Source organism: Thermobia domestica, chromosome 1 (genome assembly GCF_964235325.1).
Source record: "Thermobia domestica chromosome 1, izTheDome1.hap1.1, whole genome shotgun sequence".
Taxonomy (NCBI): domain Eukaryota; kingdom Metazoa; phylum Arthropoda; class Insecta; order Zygentoma; family Lepismatidae; genus Thermobia; species Thermobia domestica.
In genome coordinates this window covers 323,587,206-323,612,924 of record NC_137454.1, presented here as the reverse complement: position 1 = coordinate 323,612,924, position 25,719 = coordinate 323,587,206, and the positions used below count along the sequence as shown (strand labels likewise).

Here is a 25,719-nt window from a genome sequence, read left to right as displayed (position 1 = left end):
CGAACCCCCTTTGAATACGCCACTATGTCTAACAATCAACAATATGTGAACGTAAAAACGCACACATTTCAATTATAAATAACCGATGGTTACAGTCATTAAGTTTTTTTTTTTTTTTTTTTTTTTTTTTTTTTTTTTTTAATCGTAACCTACATTTAACGCACGCTCAAGCATATGCGTTGATGGAAGTTCCTCGCTTTTGAAGAAAAAATATTGACTGCTTGAGAATAGCTTTAGACTGGGAGCTGTGGCACCCTTTCCTCTTCTGCTTCCTTCTGCACGTATATCACGCTGTATATCACTGTATATCAGTTCTCTGAGCTATGGAAAGAATACTTTTGCGGGAGAAAGCCGTAACCGCGTATGGATTTGTTTGTATTTTTTTTATGATCGTACTATACTTTTTGTACATAAATTGTGATCAAAATGGTTATGAGGAAGGGCAAAGACGTGTTTTAGAATTATTTGAATCAATAAGAGATGAAGAAATTGAAGATGAAGGCAGTGTTGCACCAACCACCATCGTTTCCCCTGTAAGATCATAAAGTGATCTAACTTGTGATTTCGTGTGTAGTGATGTGGTTGAATGTGCAATTGTTGAAAACGTAGACGACGGGAGTGACTCAAAAGGAAGTTTGAATTCAGAGGAGGAGGATAATATTAATATTCCACTTGGTCCATTATATTAAGACGAGACTGATATTTTGTAAGGAAGCTCCCAGGACAAGTAAGAGAAGCAAAAAACTTGGAGGAGGAAGTAAGTATTTTTTTTAAAGAGATGAAATCGTGCAAAAAATTGTCGATTACACAAATATCAAGATACGCAGTGTTTAAGATAAGTTTGCATGTAAACGAGATGCAAGGAAAACTGACTGGCAGAAATGCATACCTACATATTATTATTATTATTATTATTATTATTATTATTATTATTATTATTATTATTATTATTATTATTATTATTATTATTATTATTATTATTATTATTATTATTATTATTATTATTATTATTATTATTATTATTATTATTATTATTATTATTATTATTATTATTATTATTATTATTATTATTATTATTATTATTTAGCAGGAGTATGCCAATCGAGCAAGCAAAATGTACTTGTACTTGATTTATGGAGAAGTGACGAATTGGATGTTGAGATACTTAGACCTATAATGGGCGCAAGTCGCTTTTTCTCACTCGAACGTTACGTTTTGATGGCATTTCCGACACAGCTCATTTGTGACAGTGGATGAAATGCTGCCAGATTTTCCTGGACTTTGTTCATTCAGAGTTTATATGCTAATCAAGCCTGGAGAATATGGGATCAAGGTTTGGGTTTATACAGATGCTAAAATATATTACACATCTCATCTAGAGGTTTTTGTGCGGACTGAACCATTAGGATCTTACAACGGCAATACAAGAACGACTGTAGTTTTCAACAAGCTGTAAATCATGTTCATAATACTAGAAAGAATATACTCTAACAGCTATTTCGCATCCATGTCACTAATAAATGAACTTCTAAAGCCAATAAGTGTCTCTTAGCTAATTTTTAAAAAATTATTTTGAATGTGGTTGGAATAAATTATTTTGTCATCTTCAGGCACACACAACACACAAAGGAAAAATGCAAGAAGGAGAATGTATGATACACAACTGCCAGTCACGATACAACGTAGAACTGAGGTTTATACCACTAATAGCAGAGTAACAAGACGACGACCACAGCAACAAGATGCAGATGCTTATGACGGAAGATGTGACTTCGGTCTATCTAGGAAGAACAGGAAGACGATGCCTTTTTGTACTCGGTACCGATATAGCATTTGCAGAGAATAAACGAGTTAAGTGGTTAAGTGCGAAGAAGTTTCAAGAGGAGCAAATGCAGATGATGATGATGATGCATAGCAAGAAGTTTGAATGTACTTATAATATTATATCAGTTTCCCAAATATGTTTAGTGTTACTTTCGATATATTTTGTGTGTTCTGTATTCTTTAGCATACGTATTTGGAGATCAGAATAGATATAGAGGTTGAGATACTGTGCTCGAGGTTATGAACACAGGAAGCTTTTAAAGTACGGGCAATCCCAGTCAGCGCGTGTGCTTTCATTCAAAAGTCTCCAAGCAGTTGTTCCACATTCAACAACTTCAGAAAAGCTTTTTTGGGGCACCTACAATAGAAATTAAGGAACTTTTTTTTTTTTTTTCGTGTTCTTAAGAAAAATACATCAATGTATCTGTAGCAAAAATAATTAAATAAAATACGTTTAAAGTAGAAATTCGTGGCCAGTTATTCTTAGACTAACGGAATTCCCGTACCACGTGTAGATTTGTTGTAAACACGGCGCCTGTGCTTGACTTAAATATGGGTAAGCTAAGGTTACTGAATATCAGAAGGATTCACTATGCTCTTCTTTAGGGTGACCAGATTCTGACAAGCGAAAAGTAGTACACAAATATAATACTATATGATAATTTACTGCGTCGGCAATACGCATGTCCTTATTTCATTTAACGTTAACCTGAAGTTAATCATTTATTTCTCTTAAAAAGAAAAGTACTTATTGAACAAAAGTATTTAAGTAATCCAACATTACTCCAAATGTTTTGATGAATGAGAAAGTGGTTTATGTTTGTCATATGTCTGGGGCCCTGTTGCACCAGTGATAATCTAGTAAAGGCTTTTTGTTTTGATCTCTAGTATTGTAATGATGATGTTTCACTTTATCTTCATTTTGCGTTAGATTGAAAACGGATGCTTCATACATATAAATAGATGAAACTGTCAATGTCTTTAACTTTTTAAAATACGTTTTGCAGCTTGTAGTGTAATGTAAGTTTGCAATGGTACGGATGGCTTGTTTTTGTTATATATATATAGATTTGTTTTTAGTTGCGTTACCCCAAATAGAATGTCATACTTTATGATAGGGTATATGGACCCATAGTAGATTTGTATTAGGCTATTTAGAGTTAAAGTGTCTTTTAGCACTCTTAGAGCATAGAGCCTCGAATTTAGTTTATGTATAGTTGCTTCAATATGACTACTCCATCTGAAGTGCTCATCTATTATAATACCTAAAAATTTTGTTTCGTTGACTAGCTGTATGGATGGGTCGTTTAGATTTATTGTGAACATACAGTGGAACTTCGTGTAGGGCTAAATACTTTTTTTTTAATCGATTTTCAGAGCATGGAATTATTTTAAGGAATGAGATAAAATTTAGACCGACACGAGGGAACTCTTGCTTAACTTGATTAGCATCACTGTCGTAAGTTGAAAAATAAATCTTGCCTACCTTACCGATATATTAACAAGCCCTTTTCAGTAAAAACAATATATTGCAAAACAATGGTTTGTTGATTATTCTCCTTCCCTAATCTTTTGAGGAGTGTTAAAAAAACAAAGCGGTTCATCATTCAGTAAAAGAGTGCCTGTGATTCAAAATGGTGTGAATAAAGAATGGAACATTAAAATATTCCAAATACATTTTCAGGACATTTCGCAGGACATTTAAAAAAAGTACATTTCTCGATTTTCGAGGCGTCTTCGCAACACGCAGGACAATTCTTTGAAAATAATAATAATTACTGTACCGCGAAAATCAGTACGTCTAGTCACCCTACTCTTGTTACACTATTTGAATAGCTTCTTTTTTTACCTTTTAAATTACCTTATTCGTCTCTATTACCTTTGTTTTTTTTCACTTGAATCAGCTGGATTTACTTATTTACTTTGTCTTATGTTTATTTGTCTATCTGTTTTGCGCTATAAACTTTTTAACTTGTCCTTAATTTATTCTCACTTGTAGTTTAATTCTTTTATATTTTTTTAGTTTTTAAATTTCAATCTTTCTGACAGTTCTATTCAACATTTCTCGATTTTCATATCCTAACCTTCATCACTTGTTCTTTTTCTTCAAAATTTTGCTCATGTTTACTCATATATGTATTTTCTCCTAATATTTGTACATCTGATCACATCTCTCTCTCTTTTTCAATTTTTTTAAAGATCCATTCACATTTATAAATTGAATGTTAGGATCTTAAAATGGGCTAAAGACAATCTCAGTAATAATCTTTCCTGCGAATATAAGGGCAATATTTTTGAAAATAATGGAAATGAGCAGATTGTTTATAACAATACAAATCAACAGACTTATACAGAAGAAAGCATCAACGTAGCACATTTTTTAAATAGGAGAAACTGGTAAATAGATATGTTGGTAAATAGATATGTAATGAGGAAAATAAGGTAAAATAGCGAGAAAAAAAAAACATTGAGTATAATTTGAGCCCACATAAATGCAGCCCAATTATTTACGATTATCAAATCGTATAATTCTAATTATTATTATTATTATTATTATTATAATAATAATAATAATAATAATAATAATAATAATAATAATAATAATAATAATAATAATAATAATAATAATAATAATAATAATAATAATAATAATACAGAACTTCATGTTTATTTTAAAAAGACTTCAGACACATGCTTATTGGAAGACAATACTACCATGCATTATTATTATCATCATCTATTCTAAATGGAATGCAATCACTTGTTCTGTTACAATACAGTGATTATCTGAGAAAAACACATATGCACTGAGTCTTCTACAATTTACTACAACAATCTATTATCTAGTGCTGTCTATCACAATACCTTTGTTTTATTCGTAGGTTAGGCGTTACGGTTGCTGTTAATAAAGTGTTTCCCAGTGCTGCGATCAAACGCAGGGAGATTTTAATAATGTGTTGAAACATATTTTTTTGTTTGAACTCATTACCTAATCAAATTTTAATATTACTTACAACAATAATGTAAACAGATCAACTGTAGAGACAAACCAAATGGCACATTTCGTGTTAATACTTGTACTCTAATATTTACCATTTTGTGGGCAATCTTTTTCTATCTGGTACAAAGTGTACAGCGAAAACTCCTAAAAGTGATTTCAGTACAATTCAATACCTTAATGCAGTGGTTTCCAACCAATGTATTACGCAGTCCCATAGGGTATGCTACGAAGTTTTAGAATTTAAAAATTAAGCAATTGGTTAAAAAAAGACTACACAAGCGGCAGCAACAATGCTCAATACATATAGGGTCATTAGTTTATAGGAAACTTATAGTATTACACTATCACAATTTATATAATTAATAAAAATCAAGGAAGTGAGTTCGGTAAAGTGAATAGTTAGTCAAAAAACGTTGGGAATCACTGCCTTAATAGTTTGAAGTGCTGAGTTTCTTTTTTTTTTTCCTTTTTTTTTTCAAAAGTGACCGGAATGGAAAAGAAATATCAAAGAACAGTGTACGTAATTCTCTCTTTTTTTCTCTCTCTCTTCATAGTTTCACCAACACAATTCAGACAATTTAGAAGTTCATCTAATGATCTTCCGAATTATCTACCCACAACATTTGAACATAATTAAAAAAAAATATTTAAATGTGTCATATGACACCACCTCAGTAGTTTGCTTTCTCTGTAACTTATGGAAAACTTAAGAGTTAGAAATGTTATGCATCCTTGGGTACAATAAATATATATTATATATATATATATGTAAAATAAAATGTAGTAACATAAATAAAAACAAAATATTATATTTTTCTCTTTATTCGGACATTTCCTAAAATTGTGAGTGAAGTCATTTGAAATGTCATTAAAAAAGGAAGTTCCAAATCATTTACAAATTATCTTATTATTTTAAATTTAGGTGGGGCACGGTGGCTCACTAGTAGCCATTTCGATAGTTAACCACCTTAAGTCATCCAAAAAGGAAAGACAAAATTACATATACTTATCGTAATTTGCTCAATATCACTTTCAAGAGGCTTATGTAAGTTGGAGATATTATTTTCATAGTAGGGTTATTTGACTGCTTCGGTTGTAAGTTAAAAAGGCCATATTTACTTTGACACAAGCAATTGCTTTTACTTTCTATTTGTGTGTTATTAATGCGAGTCCAAGTAGAATCCGAGTAGGGGTATTCTTGTTCACGAGTTTTCACATAGAGAATGGCCTGAAACGAGGAGATGCGTTGTCGCCATTATTATTCAATTTCGTTCTGGAGTACACTATAAGGAAAATAAAAGACAGCAACCACGGCCTAGAGCTGAATGGTATTCACCACGTTATGGCGTATGCTGATAATGTAATATAATAGGGGATGATATGAGAACAATAGAAAGAAATGCAGAGGCCTTATTAAAAGCTCGCAGGGACATGGGTTTAGAAATAAATGCAGAGAAACTTAAATACATGGGAGTTCGTCGGGATCGTAATGCGGCAAATTATGGATGCGTTAAAATATCAAATTATAATTTTGACAAAGTGAATACTTTCAAATATTTAGGATCAATATTAATACACCAAAACCATATTCACGAAGAAATTAAATGTGGCTAAAAGCAGGGAATTTGTGATGTTACTCACTTCAAAATCTTTTGTAGTCGCGAATTCTGTCGAGGATTTTGAAGCTTAAAATATATAAAATGATAACCATGCCTGTTGTCCCGTATGGTTGCAAAACATGGTCGCTTACTCTGAGGGAAGAACGTAGGCAAAGTATTTGAGAACAAGATTCTGAGACGAATATTCGGACCCAAGAGGAACGGGAATGGGGAAACTTCATAACGAGAAACAGCATAATCTATATCGTTTACCAAACATTATTAGGATCATCAAATTTAGGAGGCTCAGGTGGACACGTCATGTAGCCAGAATGAAAGTAGGTAGGAACGCTTTCAAAGTTTGAACTGGAAATCCAATCGGAAAACGACCATCAGGAAGACTTAGCGCAAATGGGAGGACAATATTAAGATGATCTCGCAGAAGTAGGAATATAAAGTAGGAACTGGATTCAATTGGCTAAGAACAGAAGTAAATGGAGTTATCAATGTGTAATTGCTAAATGTATTCTCGAAATTTACATTTTGACTAAAGAGCACTTTAGACAAATGCTGATGTCATGTACAATTTCTGTACCAAAAAAGGCATTCAACGAGGCATAACATTCTTCACACTAAAACCGAATGTCACTTAAATATCTAGTTTCTTTTAATTTATTGGGTCACGTTCAATTTCTTTTAGTGGATATATAGACTGCATTTCATTATCTATCTACAAAATCAGTACATTTTTTCTCACCTGACATTTTTACTATCAAACGCGTCCTGGACTATTTCCCCAATGTCAATATCAAAAAGTTATATGCTTTTAGAGTTTCATCCTTTTTTTTCTTTTTTTTTTTTTTTTTTTTAAATTTCATGATTGATTTAAACTTCCCTCACGCGGAATTTGCCAGTTAACAAAGACACTTTCTGAATCTATATTTCTCATATTGGAAAAGCATACATCAAATGAGAAGTATCATATGTTTATTGTTTCCAGTATTGTCAAACGCTTTACTAAGACAATATTATAGAAATAATATCAAAATTACTCTACTGCGGTTTGTGTTACTACATTCTACACTAGCTTCTAGCTTCCTTCCCCTTTCCTTGCGTTACGTTTTACTTACTGTCTTTCAATATTGATAACAATTAATGTGGAATTAATATTTGTTTCGCTATATTACTTCTGAAATCTTTCATTCTTTTTTGGACAGTTTAATCCAGGATATGAGGAAGAAGGACTACTTTTAGACCATGTGATTTCTCTCTGCATTTCCTGACTCTCCTACAATGACCCAAAAGCACTCAGACCACTAACCCACCAGACCCTGTAACCCAGACAGATCCATAACCTGAAGTAGCTCGATCCATAACCTGGAGTAGCTCGATGATGGGCCACGAGCCACTAGTACACATTTACGTGACCACTGACTCCAGCTGTTGGAGTGCCATCTATTCGGTTACAGCACTTTCACCAGCGACCTGTCACAAACGGGCAGAAATTTCGCACGTATCCAATATTTTGTTTTTGCACAAATTTAATAAATCTTTGTCATTTAAGAATTCCTGAATACCCCAGAAAGAACTGTTAATAAGATTTTTTTAACGCTCTTAAATATCGACATTTTTCTCTTAGTTTTATAGGTATGCTAGTATATAGACAAATAACTTAATTCTCTTGAATGTGAAAAATTTTTGTTGCAAAGCTAATCTACCGTAATTCATATGGATATCCATGTGTTGCCCAGCATAGTCAACATTTAATTCTAAGTATGAGGGAAGAAATGAAGTACACATTTCAGTTCAGGCTTCTCGAGAAACTAGGAACTTTTTCTCTTAAGTTTCTAGTTCATTCGACATGGTCAATATAAAAGATCCCACTGAGTACCAATATTGATATTTGTATTTCTCGGTGTCAGCCTTATTCGCATCGTTCTTGACCTTAAAATCAACGTGTACAAGAAAAATCTGGAAAATGCATCACCATAACCTAAGAAAATCTCTGTTGTGTCTTTTTCTAGGTTGTTTTACCGGAAAAAATAATAAAACATCCTATATATATATATATATATATATATATATATATATATTTAGCATGAACTAACTACATAAAACGCTTTCTTTATTATTATTATTTGGTGATATTTAATCAAGATTTTAGTAATTTATCCATGCAAGGTTAGAAATAAATAAATGTACGATAAGGTTTTAAGATTGCAATCAACTATTCTAATAGACCAATAAAGATTATCAGACACAAATTTATAAGACACGAACCATGTGACTGCTGTATTGTGCCACATTACCGGAAACACATTTTATCTAATTATGTTTTACTTAGAAATTGTTTGAAACTTTTCAACATATAATGAGGACATGACTCCTACCAGTAACAACACTTCTATAGTAGAAACAACTGAAATGCATAATAACACACAAAAACTAATTATTTTCACTGAATACTTTACAAATATTATTAAAATTACAAGCATTAATTATTATGAATAAGTCTGGGAAGACACAAAGAAAAAGGCCATATGTCGCTAATGTAAATCTAATTTAAATTTGTTTTAAAAATGTATAATTATCTTGCTAGTTAATTCGATTTGTCATGATATTTTGTAATTGCATTAGTATAATATTATTGTAAAATTAACCATTCCGTAAAAGCTTTTGAAGAAAAGCTCGAGATGGTCACCAATGTGATAAAGTGCATGAAATTATTTTTGTTTCATTAAGATTTACAATGTACACACCTAGGAAGGCGGGTGATAGGAGAATGCGTAATAGTATAGGATACCATTTTGTGTCTTAGTAAAACCAATTTTATAGCTATTCTGCAACAGCTGCAACCACTCATATGGTAACATTGGACCAAGTATCTCTCCGCTACTATGCACAGTGATAGCAGACGACCTGCCATCAGAGCTGCACTAAAGTTTAGGTAATTTTTTCTTTGTAAATTATAAATATAGAACATATGTTTCCGCAAATATATGCACTTTTATCCTTCTTATTCAAGGCAAACTATCCCTTATACTTTGTAATACATATAAATCAATATATAATACAAAAAAGAAAGAAAAAATACAATTTTTAGCATACTATATTCTTACTTTCTGTTGCCTTACCTGCATTAATTTTTTAACTACGTCTCTCCCTAAGATATGATCGAAGACTGCTTGAAGAAACTGATCTGTTATAATGGTTAACTTCAATTTATCCCGATGCCAGATTAAAACTCTGGATTCTTCCATGGCAGTGATGGAAACCTAGAAGTATTAGTTTTCAAAAATAAATAAAATACAGAACTTGGTTAATTTACGCATATTTTTTTTTTGGGGGGGGGGGGGGTCTAAATTAACACAAACAACAATATTTCCAGAGTAAGATTTCATATTCTAAATTAAAGAGAGTTATTGAATTTTATAATTTATTTTTCTATTATTATTTTCTTTTTCAAAACTAAGCAAACGTTTGAAAATAACTTGTTTTGAAGGACTAGTTATTTTAGATTATATCATTTTGTAAGTATGGACAAGTTATGTTGTATAATTTTACTATTACTAGATGATAGATTTATTTAACTCTCATTTCAAATGGCGAAATGATATTTGAAATGTGAGATTACAATGAGCAAACTTACCAGCAACGCACGTAATACGAAAATTTCAATTTACTAATTTCAGTGGAAGGATTACTGAACACTATTTCTCAAGGACACCGTCCACTTCGATATCTCAGCACACAAAGATACTGTTCACAAAAGAACGAACAGGCCTTGACCTCACGTTCTGCTGTAGCCTCGGATTTCCATTTCATAAACTTTCCCATTTGCTAAGATATTGATAATACACATTCAATGGAAACAACGGATTTAAGTGATTGCTCTATGGAAATATTGTACTCTCTTTAATATTTCAATTGTACTCTCTTTAATATTTTAATATTAAAAAACGCAAAAGCTGTATATAAAAGTTTGAAATTAGTTTTGGAATTTATCAACAATACAAAGTATCTCATGAAAAGAATCTTTGCACGAAGTTCATAATTTAGTCACCAGGTGGAGTAAACAGATTCGTTGTCATGGATGATACATGGGCATGTGCGTATGAATCAAAACCCAAGCTACAGTTCAGTGAATGGAATCATTCTGAGTCTCTACAAAAAACAGAACGTTCGACAAACTCGTCCACCAATAAAGGTCATGGTCATTCTGATGTATGACTGTCAAGGTGTTCTTGTGTGCCATCCACTGTGAGGGAAGGCTGAATGCCCAGTATTACTGGCGTTTCGCCGCGTAGTAACGCATCAAACTTTTCAAGAACTTTTGATCATCATCATCCTACACAATATCGCGACAGCTTTTACGGAACACACAACGAAGAGTCTCTTACAGTGGTAGGGATAGGAAGTGCTTCTACCCCTGCCATATTCACAGTATCTCAGTCCATGTGATGAGAATCTCATCCTTAAAGTGAAACAGCCATTGTGTAGGAAACATTTGGCTAACAAAATGAACATTTTGACAGTATTTCAACGCGAGGAGGTTTATGTTAGCGAATCACATGTAGCGGATGGTATTCAGTGCCTTCCCCATTACTGGCAATGAACTTTCGATGAACTTGGAGACTACTTTGAAGCCTGCTAAACACCGCAGATACAATACTGTGTTAAGTAGTTTTGTACAACTTTTACTCATAGCATAATAAACCAAGTCGACCGATTACCTGTGTTTTGATTTATCACTACGAGGGAGCCGTTCCAGGTCAAATCAACACAATTTGAAGACAAAATTTACGGTACCTTACAATCACAGATTGTCATGAAATTTTGTACAGAGGTACCATTCATATAGACTAAGAAAAATACCAAATTTCATCTTTATCAACCGGTATTGTAGATAAGGCTATATAAAATTTCAAAAAATTGCCCAAAATAGTATGTTCAATGTATTTTGAAATTGGAATCGCGGATTTCCTAATTGTGCTAGAGAGCTGGTTGTTGTGTCATTAACATCATATATCTAATACAGAATTGCTTTTTTTCAAAATTTTACTTCAAAATTTTTCAAAAAGTATACACTTTAAAATTTTGAAATTAATTCCATGAATAGATAGTATTGTTGTAAAGCACCTGGCAAAATATAAATTTGGGATAATAATGGGTTCATTGTTTAAAAAAATCAAAACTAACACTAGAGTTTTCATTAATACCCTGTACCTAGCTGAAAAATACAAGTATGCAATGTTCTTTGTTTTACTTGTGGGAATAAATGTGAAGAGTAGAGTAATGGATCTAAAACGTATCATACAGACTCGTAATCTGCTGGTAATACTTATTAGCTCATGCTCTAAAAACTTTAACTTAAAGCTAAGTTAAGATGCTGGTACTTTTGAACTTCAGTTTTATAGAAGTTAACAAAATAATATTAATACAAGTTTCAGAAAAATGTTACTGTAAATAAACGTGGTTTATAAAAAGTATACATCTAGCACTGGTACAGCAGCAGAGTTGGCTGGTTTAAACCATGTTTTTTTTTTTAATAGTGTAAACAAAAAAGATGCCACAAATCCTGTGAATGTCCTAGTAGTAGGGGAGCTTAAGGCAAAAAAATGGCCAAACCCTGCACTTTGTGTTAAAAAGGTACCACTCGGATATGTTGTTCCCCTGATCCAACTAAGCAGGAATCGAAGTGGCCCCACTCCGACGGGTGGCCAGAATCCAATATGGCGGCTATCAAAGATGGCCGCCTCTGTGAATTCATAGTGTTGGTTTTAGAGGCATATATCTCCTTAACTAATAGTCCAATCTTCACGATTCAGAAACTAAACGACGTAGAAGATAACAGGGTCTAATAAATTAACAAAAGTTTTTACCTAACACTGAAATTAACACCTACAGAAATTATTTAATTTGGAACTTTACATTTCTTATGATGGAGTTTACTCATATTTTTTAAAATAACAAGTAAACGGCTGGGATTATCGAAAAAGACGTCGTATAACTTTTTAAAGAGTGTTAAATTATCTTTCGTATGGTGTATATTTCATTCAGATTGGTTAATAAACAACGAAGTTATGACAATTTAAAGATTCGCATTGAGTCGATTGATTTTCCCAAATGTCGAACGAAAGTTCATTTACCGTAATAAAACATCACTGATGGATGCTGCATTGTACGAAACAAATCATTCTCTTATGATGTGTTCTTCATAAGTCCCATTTTTACCAGAGCACAAGACAGCCTGACCGAGCCCGGTTATATGAATCCAATATGGCGGCCATTAATTATCATCCATAAAGATAAGTCTTTTTCGAAATATTTATTGAAGTATCTAGATTTATAAACAAGTACGACAAAGTAATAACAAACATGTTTCTCTCCCCCATCCCTCACAGAGTAAGTATGAGAAGGAATGAACTCCAAATCATGTTTCGAAATACGTCAAAAGAATCGGATAGTACTGAGTGTTTAAAAACTTGGAGTAATAACAACTGCACTACTCTCGAAGTATTTCCATTGAAGGTAACAACGGCGTAACTCCCGTGTAATGTTTCGGCGGGAATAGTTCGGAATCCCACAAAAAAGGAAAAGTTTGTGGCGCCTCCACAATTCTTGTGTTACCAAGAAGTAGTCGATTCAAAATGAGCGATGTTTTTAAATTGTACAAAACACGGTTAATGACGATTATGAAGAAGCCTGAATCAGAAGAAATAGAAGTTCATAGTACAAGATTTCGTGAAAGGATTCTTCGTCACAGGCCAGAGCTAACAGCTCATCTGTCCGGCAGAGATGTTTTGCTTTCAGAAGGATCTGACATAATAAGTGAACTGGAGAAAGACATTGATGAAGATGCTATGGCACTAAGTCGTGTTGTTAAGATGCTTCGAAAGGATATGGTAAACCAGAAGAGTCATTTTGCAGGAAAATTTGAGAATCACTGCCATGAAGATTCTGTTCCTCCTTCACTAATAACTGCTGTTAATATGTTACTTATGATTCACCTGTCACCCCTGATAGCAACGCAAGTCAAGCAACTTCAAGTTTATCGCCTGATAGCAAGCCAACTTCTATCAGAAAGCAGGCGATATTGAAACAGAAGCAGCAAGGCATAAAGCAAACGCGAGCCACCTATTCCTCTCTATGTTGGGCTGAGCGTGTATGCTAAAACTCGTAAAAAAAATCTCTCATAAATGAACTGCATTCACAAGGCAATTCGTCTACACGTGTACAGGAAATATCTTCAAGTCTTTCTCAGTGCTTGATAAATCAAAGTGACGAAATGGGTTTGTTCTTCCAATCTTCGTCGAGGTATTTTAACCGTTGCAGCATTAGATAATATTGAGTACAATCCTAGCACAACATCAAAGGATTCTTCTCATGGTACGAGCATTTCTATTTTCCAGCATCCTTCTAAAGATACCCTGGCATTCGACGTGACCATGTCTCACTGGAAAAGTGAATATAAAAATGAGAACTTCTCCTGCTCTCTCCGATAATTATGCTCTAGTTCTATGCAAATAAGCAACAAAATTTTACTCACCCAAGAAAAAAACTACTAGCCTACATCCCACAATAGAAATCATTTACTTACCTTGGTTATGATATTAAATACTCGCCCGCACCGATGAGCCATTCGCCCCGGGTGAGTGGTTATTTGCATCTCTGCTCTAGTACCTCCTGCTTATATCACTAATAAGGAACCAGTTTTACCTCAACAGAATCCGCAGTGTGTAGAGAAAGTTCTTCCGCGAAATGGATTTTTCACAGAAGAAAAAAACTGGGAGTGTTGGTTTGAAGCATGCTTAGAAAATGACACTATTTGCACTTGGTCTGTACACCATGCCTCGAAAACTGAAACTCTGCAAATGCCAAGTATATGCTGCCTGCTTCCGTTGTTTAAGGAAGACTCTAAATCTGTTGCCAGATACGGCACGAAATGAATGTTCTACGAGAACTTAAAGAAAAAGTCAACAAAGGACAAGTTTCGGTTCTTGTAATGGATCAACCACTATTTGCCTTGGGGAAACGAATTCAATGGAATTGGCCAGAGTTATATGGCGAAGATCATCAAATTCTAATGCTGGGAGGATTGTACATCGAACAAGCCTTCCTGCATCTTATAGGCAAATGGTTAGATGGAAGTGGTTGGGTAGAAATTTTATACAAGTCAGATGTAGCAACACCAGGAACCACTGACAGTATATTGAAAGTAACTCACATTACCAAAGCTCGTTTTGCTCATCAAATTACTCTGACAGTTTTACATCATTTGCTGCGTGATGCATATAAGAATTCTTCATCAGGGCAATCTTTCAATGACTAGTATACTGAAGAGGAATCTTCGTGTCCAATGTTTAAGTTTTGGATAATATATTTCCGTCTCGTGATTTTACTCTTAATTTACATCAGAGCCATACGTCAAGGAAATTTTAAGCTCTACATTGAAACACTAAAACTAATGGCAGAATTGTTTTCGCAATTGACCACCTTAACTATGCTCGTTGGCTTCCCGTTCGTATTTTTGATTTGAAGAAGTTGGAAGAAACACATCCTGAGATTATGCTTTCGAAATGGGTTACTTTGTGATAAGAAAGACATCAAAAACTTTCTCTGCAATAGCTTTACATCGGCTCGCGAACAGAATAACAAAATTATAAAAGGGGATGGCGGAGCGATTGGTCTCTTACACGACGACAATGCTCTTGTCAAATGGATGACAACGGGACCAGAAATTAGTAAACTAATAATGAATTCAAAATATCATATAATGAATATGATCCTGATAATAAGCACAATGAAGATTACTCGTAGATGCAAGAAAGATTTAAATCGTCCGTTGAAAAGATGAAAGAAGTTTTAGTCGAATTAGGGAATCCGTTTGAAGAAAATAGTGGACTTGTTAATGTTGCTTCCAGAATTATCTATAGCGGTGATATAATTGAATCCCTATATTCAACAGAAGAAAAAGGGTCTGTACAAGGAATTTGTGCAAGAAAGATTAGTAGAATATACCAAGCCATTCTTTTCGCCCATGAAAAAAAAAAATCTTCTCTAGTGCTTCATTCTTCCCTTCAAAAGAATAAAACAAATAGAAATGAAATAAAATTACTTAAGATGGACGTTAAGCTATTCTCTCGCTTATTACGCGTCAGTAAAACAAGACGACTTGACTTGGATGAATTCTTTCAGCACGAGAGTCAACCAATTCCACAGTCTCTCTGCCATAATTCACAATCCTCAAAAAAGTCCGACTTAGTTATGCTTCTAGTGCGAGTCAACCAATTCCACAGTCTCTCTGCCATAATTCACAATCCTCAAAAAAGTCCGACTTAGTTATGCTTCTAGTGCAAAGAAGAACACTTTCCTAATTCTTGTGATGTTTTGTTATGTGATGAAGCAATTTTGGTTCACATTTTGCCACCAGTATCAGTAGAAACATTTTGTGATTATTTCCAGTGTAATTTCTTCAAATATGTTCAAAGAGAAGCAGACACATTCCATGCAAAGCAAGTGGATCTGATATGGGATAGATACTGTTCAGAGAGCATAAAATCTTCCACAAGAGAAAGCAGGGGTGTAGGAGTAAGGGCAAAAGTAACACCAACTACACCAATTCCTAGCAAGTGGAACGATTTCCTTCGTAATGACGCAAATAAAGAACTGTTCCTTTTTCTGGAAAAGTCTATGTGTGAAAAGGAAGTAACTTTGAGGTAGCAACCAGTAATGGATATCACATAGAAACTTCAAGAAATCTTCCAACATTTTCAAATAAATCATCAGGAAATCGTTTAGAAGAAGCTCATAGTAGGATCATGTTACATTGCTTTGATGCAGCATTAACTGCACACAAGAAGATAGTTATCCGCACAGTAGACACAGATGTTGTAATACTTGCTGTACCGTTTTTCTACGACTTTGAGCGACACGGTTTAGAAGAATTATGGATATCTTTCGGCACCAAGAAACATCATTGATTTTTTCCAGTTCATCATATTTCAAAAGCATTAGGAAAAGAAAAATCAACTGCGTTACGAGGCCTCCACGCGTTTACAAGATGTGATACAGTGTCATACTTTCTCGGACATGGAAAATTATAAGCATGGAAAACACGGCTTTTGTATCCAGAGGTGACCACAGCTTTCCTAACTATTTCACACCTTGTAATCAACATAGGCAAAAATTGTTTTAATTCGCTGCAACGATATGTTGTCCTATTATATTCAAAAACAAGTGAAAAATTTAAAGTTAATGAAGTCCAGCGAGAATTCTTTTTGGAAAAGGGCAGACCTCTTACTGCACTTTCTCCAACTTGTGATGCCTTGCTTCTTCACACCAAGCGTGCAGCATACCAAACTGGACAAATCTGGGGCCAGGCAATAAAGAAGATAGCACATATTCCTTCACCAGTAAACTGGGGATGGACTGACAATGGAAGTGAACTTTCTCCAACATGGACTTCTATTCCAGTTGTATACGAAGCATGTAGGAAACTCTTTTTGAAATGTGCCTACAAGACATGTACCCCAAGATGTAGAAGTGCAAGTGTCCCGTGTTGCTTTTTTGTTCTATTTGTAAGGGAACATGTGGAAAGGTGATGGAAACTGAAAACGAATATCTAGACCAATAGAACTTTCATGTAAGTAGCACTCATTATTTTTGAAAATTCAGTTGATCCACAGTAAATTTACACCACGTTGGAAACGTACCAATAAATAGATAAACTTAAATGTATGATTCTTTATAGAATAGCTTGTACAAAAAGTAATATTAACTGTTCGTCGAAATCATAAAACTGTTTGTACACATAGAAAATCCAAAAGATATATTGTGAATTTCAAATTATCGAACCAAGTGTTTGTGTTGTGTTTCTGTTCTTACAATACGAAAGAAATTATTTACTTTCTAATTTATAACAATATATTGCTTTATGTAATTTCCTTATAATATTGTAAAGGATATAAAGCCAATGTGTATGGTTTAAAGACATGAATTTACTTCTTAGTCTTCCTGTGCAGCTCTCTTTCAATTCAGAAGAAACAATAACACTTTTCTATCGTGACGCTACGCACGTAATTTCTTAAGATATTCTTAAACTTGATTCATGTATCAAAGCGAATAGTAATAGAAGAGGTGATATTACTTTGTCCGTATTCGTTTACAAATCTAGATACTCGGGTCAATATTTCGCAAGAAACTAATTTTTATGGACCATAATTAATGGCCGCCATATTGGATTCATAACCGGGCTTGCCAGTAGGCCCGTAGCCAGCCCAAAAATGTAGAAGGGGGCGATCCAGCCATATTATAGTTCATCACCATATTATAGTTCATTTGCAAGGCTACCGTGAAAATTTTAGGGGGCCAATAAAAATTTAGGGTGGGCCCGGCCCCCTAGACCCCCTGGACACGGGCCTGTTGGTCAGGCTACTTTGTGCTTCTGGTAAAAGTGGGACTTATGAATAATACACTATAAAAGAATGATTTGTTTTGTACAATGCAGCATCCATCAGTGGAGTTTTATTACGGTAAATGAACTCTCGCTCGACATTTGGGAAAATCAATCGACTCAACGCGAATCTTTAAATTGTCATAACTTCGTTGTTTATTAGCCAATCTGATTGAAATATACACCATACGAAAGATAATTTAACACTCTTTAAAAAGTTATACGACGTCTTTTTCGATAATCCCAGCCGTTTACTTGTTATTTTAAAAAATATGAGTAAACTCCATCATAAGAAATGTAAAGTTCCAAATTAAATAATTTCTGTAGGTGTTAATTTCAGTATTAGGTAAAAACTTTTGTTAATTTATTAGACGTCTTCTACGTCGTTTAGTTTTTGAATCGTGAAGATTAGACTATTAGTTAAGGAGATATATGCCTTTAAAACCAACACTATGAATTCGCAGAGGCGGCCATCTTTGATAGCCGCCATATTGGACTCTGGCCACCTGTCGGAGTGGGGCCACTTCGATTCCTGCTAAGTTGGATCAGGGGAACAACATATCCGAGTGGGACCTTTTTAACACAAAGTGTAGGATATTTCCCCTAAGCTCCCCTACTGTAGTGACGTTTTCACGTATCTCGAATCATCTGTGTTAGTTGAATCTAATTTTTGCTTTGTAATTAATGGACCCCGATAAGTCACAAAATTTCTCCTAGCTGGAATCTGAGTAGTGGTTCAGATGCTACTTTAAATAATAATATGTGCAATCCTTTACAACCTAGCTGTTACGTAAGGTCGTTAAGCCTAAACAAACCAAACGAACTGAAACAGCTTTAACGGGTAGGCCCGGGGCTACCCCAAAATTTTGAAAAATATAAACGTCTATAAGATAATAAATATATATTTACTGCAAAGGAACAAATTCTATACATTTTTATATTAAAAAAAATAAAATTAGAAAATTGACCAAAAAAATTGGCCTACTCAAAATTAAAATCCTGAAGCCGCCCCTGCTAACGAAACAAATTCTACCTTATCTATCTGCTTGCCTGAATGTCTGTTTCATAGTTATCAATGTTTTTAAGTTTGTTTAAATATATTGATAAAAAGTAGGCAAACTTCAACTACATCTGTAGCTTATCAATTGGACTTTTTAATTTTCTTGAGTAATATCTCATACTAAATTTTTAATCTTCAAATTCCAGCATTCATTGTTTGCATAAACACCATTTTAGCACACTGGTTATCAGGGACATACGCAGAATTTATTTCGGGTATTCCACAGCTTTTTTTTAGGGGAGGGATTCAAATTCAATATGAGGGCAAATTGTATTAAAATGTTCAGATGGTTTACAGGGTTGGGAAAAGGAAGTGTCACAATCTCCAAATAAACTTCAATTAGAAGACATATCAGGCTATGTCACAGCTGTCTATGAAGGAAATTGGTGGCTCGGGCATGTCTTACAGAAAAATGGAGAACTTGATGAAGTAAAGTAACTTCTTCATTTCCCTGGACCATCTCCGTCATTCTCATATCCAAGAAATGCTGATGTTCTATGGATGTTAGTAGTGGACATTCTGATTAAAATGAATCCTGTAACTCCCACGGGAAGAAGTTATGTTCTCCTTGACTGTGATGTATACTGAACAAATGTGACTTTTTCAAACTTCAAATGATAAATAATATCCTACTACTTATTGAAAAGTTTTACTGTGGACTCATCTATACTCTCTCTTCAAGTAAGTGTTCATTTTTAGTTTCACAGAAGTGTAAAATGTAGCATTCTTGCGTTATTACCCTACGTACAGAGTATTCTTGAAAAATCAAGTGCTAGTTTTGAATCATTTTAACAATGAAGCCATTACTATCCCAACTTCATATTTTGCCAGGTACTTTACAACAATACTATCTATTCATGGAATTAATTTCAAAATTTTAAAATATGTACTTTTCGAAAAGTTTAAAAATAAAATTTTGATTTTGGGAAAAACAATTCTGTGTTAGGCTATAGTGTACCACAGGAAAGGGCATGAAAAATGTTGTAAAATGACACCTCAACCAACTCTTTAGCTCAATTAGAAGAGCTGCAATGCTGATTTCAAAACTCATTGAACATGTTATTTTGGGGATTTTTTAAAACTCATTGAACATGTTATTTTGGGGATTTTTTCAAACTTTACATAGCCCTATCTTCAATACTGGTTGATATATAAAGTTGAAATTTGGTATTTTTCTCAGTCTATCTCGAGGGCTTCTATATGCCAGATTTCATTACAATCTGAGACGATGAGGTTAAGTCACTGTGTTGAATTGATATGGAATCACCCGAGGACTTTCTACATCATTTGATGGCACCACTTGGTAGCACATGTCATATACTTTCCAATGTCTATCGTAGATTTTTCGTGTTATCCTCCATTCGTAAGGGGGAGGGGGAGGGGAATAGTTGCCATGACTTATGACATACACCACAAAGTCTGATTTTTTTTTTTTTTTTAAAGGTTTCTTCACTGAGTTACTGTCTGTCAGAAAGATTTCAAGGAAGAAAGAAAAATAAATGAAATAGTTAGATGGAGGGAAATATGCACTGAATTTCTTTTTTCTTTGTTAAGTTTAACGTTCCTAAGATTATGCATCGAGACTAAGGAAGACGGTGAAGATGAATTGGATGATACAGTGAAATGATAAGAGATGGGAAATGGAGAATTTCGAGAAAATCCATCCACACGGATTTTATCTACTACATAGCCCATTTGGCGGGATCTGGGATCGAACCAGGGACCCCACGCGCCAGAAATGAATGCTCTATCACTAAGCCATAAAGGCCCCACACTAAATTTCATATAGGCTTATGTTACTTATACAAATGAAAAATAAAGTAAAATTACATTAAAATTCAGATTTACCTGAAAATATTCATCTGTTGAAACTCCGAACCATTCCGGGGAATCAAGGAATTGATGAGGAAATACAATATGTAAAGCCCGGCCATTTTGCGATACCACAAGTCTGAAAAAAAAAAATACATATTGTATTGAATAGAGATTTTGCATGACAAATATAAAATTTTACACTCAGTTCTCTACATAAGTTAATACTGCCATTAATTACATTTCAGAGTATTTAGAGTATGATTTGCATTACCATATTTTAACTTTCTCAAACGAGGACGCCGACTATAAAGTATTTATTGTCCAGTCATCGCTTCCGGACACAGATGGTTTTATACACTAAGAACTTCCGTTTTTATACATAATTTTACCCCAGTGCCGGATCTATAAACCGCAAGTCCCCGTGGCGCGGAGGGGGGCGGACCCTAAGGGGCCCAAGGGCTTTTACAGGTCCTCGTGCACCTTGCCTGTAAATAAGGTACTAATTTTTAGAACACTTGAAAAAAGACTGATATTCACAAACAAAGCAAATTGACCTTGAGAAAGCTTTACGAACTCTTGAAGAGAGCCCAGAGGAATTGAAGAAAATGAGAAAAATTTCATCAAATAAAACAAAAAGCCACCGTTGTTGCTGCGAAGTGGAAAGTCAACTCTGTGTTCGTATGGAAAAAGTACCTCCCCCCCCCCCAAAAAAAAAAAAAAACTGATGAACTGGTGCATGATCATCGGTATTTTGACACAGAGGTTTGCTTCAGGGTTAATGTTTACAATGGACTTCCAGATATCGCGTACAATGAAATAGAGGACCGTTTTACATCTTTACAGACAATTCTTGATGAATTTTCAATTATATTTCCGAAAGTACTTGTGAATCTTTCAGACGAAGGCATTTTAGTTAAGGCTGAAAATTCACGAAAAAAGTACAATTGGAATTAATTTTCCTTCGCACTGGACTTGAAAACCATATTTCTAAGATCAATACTGTTCTTGAACTGGCGGTTATTCTGAAGTTCTGTCTACTCCTACTTTATTCCTGACTTTATCCATGACTGTGGCTTCCGCTGAAAGGTCATTCTCAGTCTTAAAGAGGATTAAGAGCTATTTAAGGTCGTGTTCAATGACAGGAGAGAATAAGGACTTGGGAATATTGGCAATCAACCATGAGAGGGCTTCGACTATTGAAAAGAGAAATCTTATACAGGAGTTTGCGGAGATGAAGTCGAGAAGGAAGGATTTCTTGTAAAACATAAAAGTGTTTGAATCTCTATTCCATAGTAAATAGAACACTAGGAATAATTTATTAAAATGCACTATTGAAAGAAATTATTGAATACAGAGGGGGCCCTTTGAAATTTTCTTGCGGGAAGGCCCGAAATTTCTAGATCCGGCACTGACATACCCGCATACTTTTTTCACCAGAAGTTAGAGGTTTGCACGGGTTCGGGTTGAGGGCTCGTGCCTACAAAACATACATCACTTCGAGCCCGGGCCGTGAATTTTTAAATATACAACCCAGTGGCGTATTTACGATTTTGTTTTGGGGGGGCTTTGCCTGAAAATGTGAAAATTCTGCAAGATATTTCATAGATTTTATAGTAAGTAAGATTTTGGGGGGTTAAGCCCAGAAGCCCCCCCTAAATACTGATACAACCATATTTTTCGGGCCTAACTTTGTAAATACTGTATAACGACATACACCCTCCATTCCAAAAGAAACCGAACGTTTTAAAAAAACAAAAAAGCAATGTACATTTTGGAACAAATCATTTTTATTAATCAATGTATTCCCCTTCTGCATCGATACACATATTTGCACGCTCCAACAAGTTGTCAAACGACTTCTCCATGTCCTTTATTGGAATGGTCTTTAGGACGGCGGTCGTCGCCTTCTCAATGGCATCAATCGATGTGTGCCACTTTCCTTTCATCGCCAAATGCAGTTTCGGGAACAGATAGAAATCGCACGGAGCGAGATCTGGTGAATAGGGCGGATGATGCAACCGAATAATGTGATTTTTGACCAAAAATTCAGTTACAAGTCGCGAACGATGTGATGGTGCATTATCGTCCAAAAGAGTCCAACTGCCGATTTCGCGATATTCGGGCCGAATACGACGAATTCTTGCCAGCAAACGCTTCATGACGCCCAAGTAAAACTCTCCAGTGACTGTCTGGCCGGGCTGAAAAAATTCTTTGTGGATAATTCCTTTTGAATCGTAAAAACAAATCAGCATCACCTTAGAACTTAGAATCAGAACTTTTGACTTCACCAAGCGACTTTTTTTTGGGTGTTCCTTCATCCGGCGCGCTCCATTCAGCACTTTGCCGCTTTGTTTCGGGCTCATATTCAAAACACCACGTCTCGTCACTAGTTACAATCGATTTCAAGAAGTTTCGATCCTGCCGAGCACTTTTAACGATGTCTTTGCAATGCGCAATTCGATCAACTTTTTGGTCTTCGGTGAGTTTGTGTGGTACAAACCGCGAATTAACCTTCTTAAGGCCCAAAACTTCGGTCAAAATGCGGTATGCGGTTGTTTGAGGAATGCCTAATTCCATTTCAATAACTTTCACCGACGATTGTTTGTTATGTTTGATGAATTCACGCACTTTTTCGATGTTTTCTTCCGATAATCCGGTTCTGGGACGGCCTGATCTTTCGTCATCATCCAGTGTCTCTCTACCCGATTTGAATCGCCTGAACCACTCGTAAACTTGCGTACGGGATAGACACTCATCACCATATACATTTTGTAGCATTTGGTGCGTTTCATTAAAAGTTTTACCCAGTTTAACACAAAACTCAATTGCAGCTCGTTGTTTGAAACTCATTTTCCGACCGATGTACACAACACACTGACAGTTGAAACGCAACAACTTTGTTGCCGTGCATCCAAATGTCATGACATTTATACCAGTTGTCAATGAGGGACTACGCCATCTACCGGTAAAATATTACAACAGATGGCACTAGTGGTACTATTTGTTTTCAAAAGTTCGGTTTCTTTTGGAATGGAGGGTGTATATTGCACCATTCTTTCTGGAGAACTTTTAAAGTACAACTGCAAAATTAAACCTCTAATTGCTGTAAATAAAAATACAATTTTGCGTTAATTATTAATTTGCGTTAAGTTTCTGTATATAATTCGGGCTTATTTCGGGCTCATTTGATTATCACACGAGCTCGGGCCTAAATGCTAAATCATATTTCGGACTCGGGTCGGGCCTCACATTGTAAAATCACGGGCCGGGCCGGGCCCGGGCTAAAAATTCCGGCCCGTGCAGACCTCTACCAGAAGTAACCTGTCAGCCGATGGCGGATCTAGCTCGGGGCCGGGGGGGGAGGCTAAGCTATTATTTATATATTTTTGAAAGTTGACAGTAAACTCATATAATTTTCATAGTCTGGATTCTGGCTGGCCCCTCCCGTTTCGACCTTCTAGATCCGCCTCTGTTACCAGCGATGAAAAACAACGATGAAATATAAAATTTCAACAATGGTTTCAGAAAATTAGAACTGGTACGCCTCTTGATTCAAACAATCCTATCACTTCATGTGATATTGGTTGGTTGCACACTGAAAATCATGTAAACTTTCCTGGCCAAGCGCACCAAAGTAGACAGATTAATCATTTGACTACGACAAAATTTAGAAAGTTAACACATTTTAGCTATAACACACACAGTTTAGATATAAAATATGAAATTTTGTAATAAACTGTTAAATTATGGTCTTTTAGTTACTACGGTTCAGTATTAGGTTACAGTATTGAGATTTTCAATATTATAATACATTAAAATCAGGGGTAAAAGTGGATCTGAAAAGGTAGGGGACTGTAAGTAGCGGCATGGCCTCACGCCGTCCCCCTGCCTATCTTTGCCCATGGTAAATTTTTAGGAACTGGGGGACGCCGAACGCCGTACATATTTCCTGGAGGTGGGAGACGGCATGCCCCCGCGTTCCCCCACTTTTACTCCTAATATTACAGTTTACTTGCTCAAAAAGCAATTAAAATTTTATAAGCCGATTTAGTATTTTGTACAAACACACCTCCTGTGCAATTAGAACTTCTATTGTTAAAAACTATGTAATTAAAATTTCACTAATAGTTCTTTTTTTTTTTTTTAAAAAAAAAAAAGCTGATTTTAGATTCCTTTTCCTTTTGAAACAAACACTTTATAAACAAACATTTATTTTGTACTTGTTCAATTTCTTTTTAACGATGCAATTAGTAGATCAGAGTACAGCTACATGCTCTAGTTTGTTTTTCATAGAAGTATCATATGAAATTCATTATTAGAATCGCCCAAGTGAAACTTACGGTAATGTTCGTCGCACGTACACTCATGTCCAAAATCATTGTCGCATATCTGTAACTGTCTTCCTGTAAGAATATAATTTGATAATGATTTTGCAGGGTACTTTTAATACTGATATTATGTGTATAATCGGGAAATCTACATTTATGGAAAATTTCATAGGAAAAGAATTATAAATACGAAAATTAGAATGAGTAAAACAAAATGTTAAGTGGACAAGAAAGTTTTATTTTCGTTTTATTGTTCTTATTTACTGCTCTTTTGAGATGAAATTTCATGTAAAAACAGTAGTAAATAAGAACAATAAAACGAAAATAAAACTTTCTTGTCCATTTAGCAACATTTTGTTTTACTCATTCTAATTTTCGAATTTATAATTCTTTCTTTATGAAATTTATCACAAATATACATATACTAAAGGTATGTTTCCACTATCCTCCTTACGCGCACGCCCACCGTTGCCTACGCACCCGCTCCCTTCGAACGCACCAACGCGCAGGTCCACCAGCCACGCCTTGTCCTGACTGTTAGATAGCATTCGTGCCTTTAATGTCGACCTAGCACAGATTGGTTCGTGTTTTGTTTTACTGTAGTTTTTACGGCGTAAGTCCGCATGACTTAAGAGTCT

General features: G+C 34.8%; 1 protein-coding gene across 6 annotated transcripts in view; it reads right to left on the bottom strand.

Annotated features, from left to right (window-relative positions):
* LOC145662909 (popeye domain-containing protein 3-like) overlaps positions 1-25,719 on the bottom strand; it is a 406,613-nt gene that overhangs the window by 43,442 nt on the left and 337,452 nt on the right. For all 6 annotated transcript variants that reach the window (XR_014127119.1, XR_014127121.1, XR_014127120.1 and 3 more), the window contains exons 4-5: positions 20,787-20,889; positions 9,558-9,698 (exon numbers count right to left, since the gene is read on the bottom strand). Coding sequence is in view for 3 of the 6 variants with exons in the window: in XM_081728928.1 (XP_081585054.1) it covers positions 9,558-9,698; positions 20,787-20,889 (244 nt within the window). In the remaining 3 variants the exon portion in view is untranslated. The remainder of the gene's footprint in view (positions 1-9,557; positions 9,699-20,786; positions 20,890-25,719) is intronic.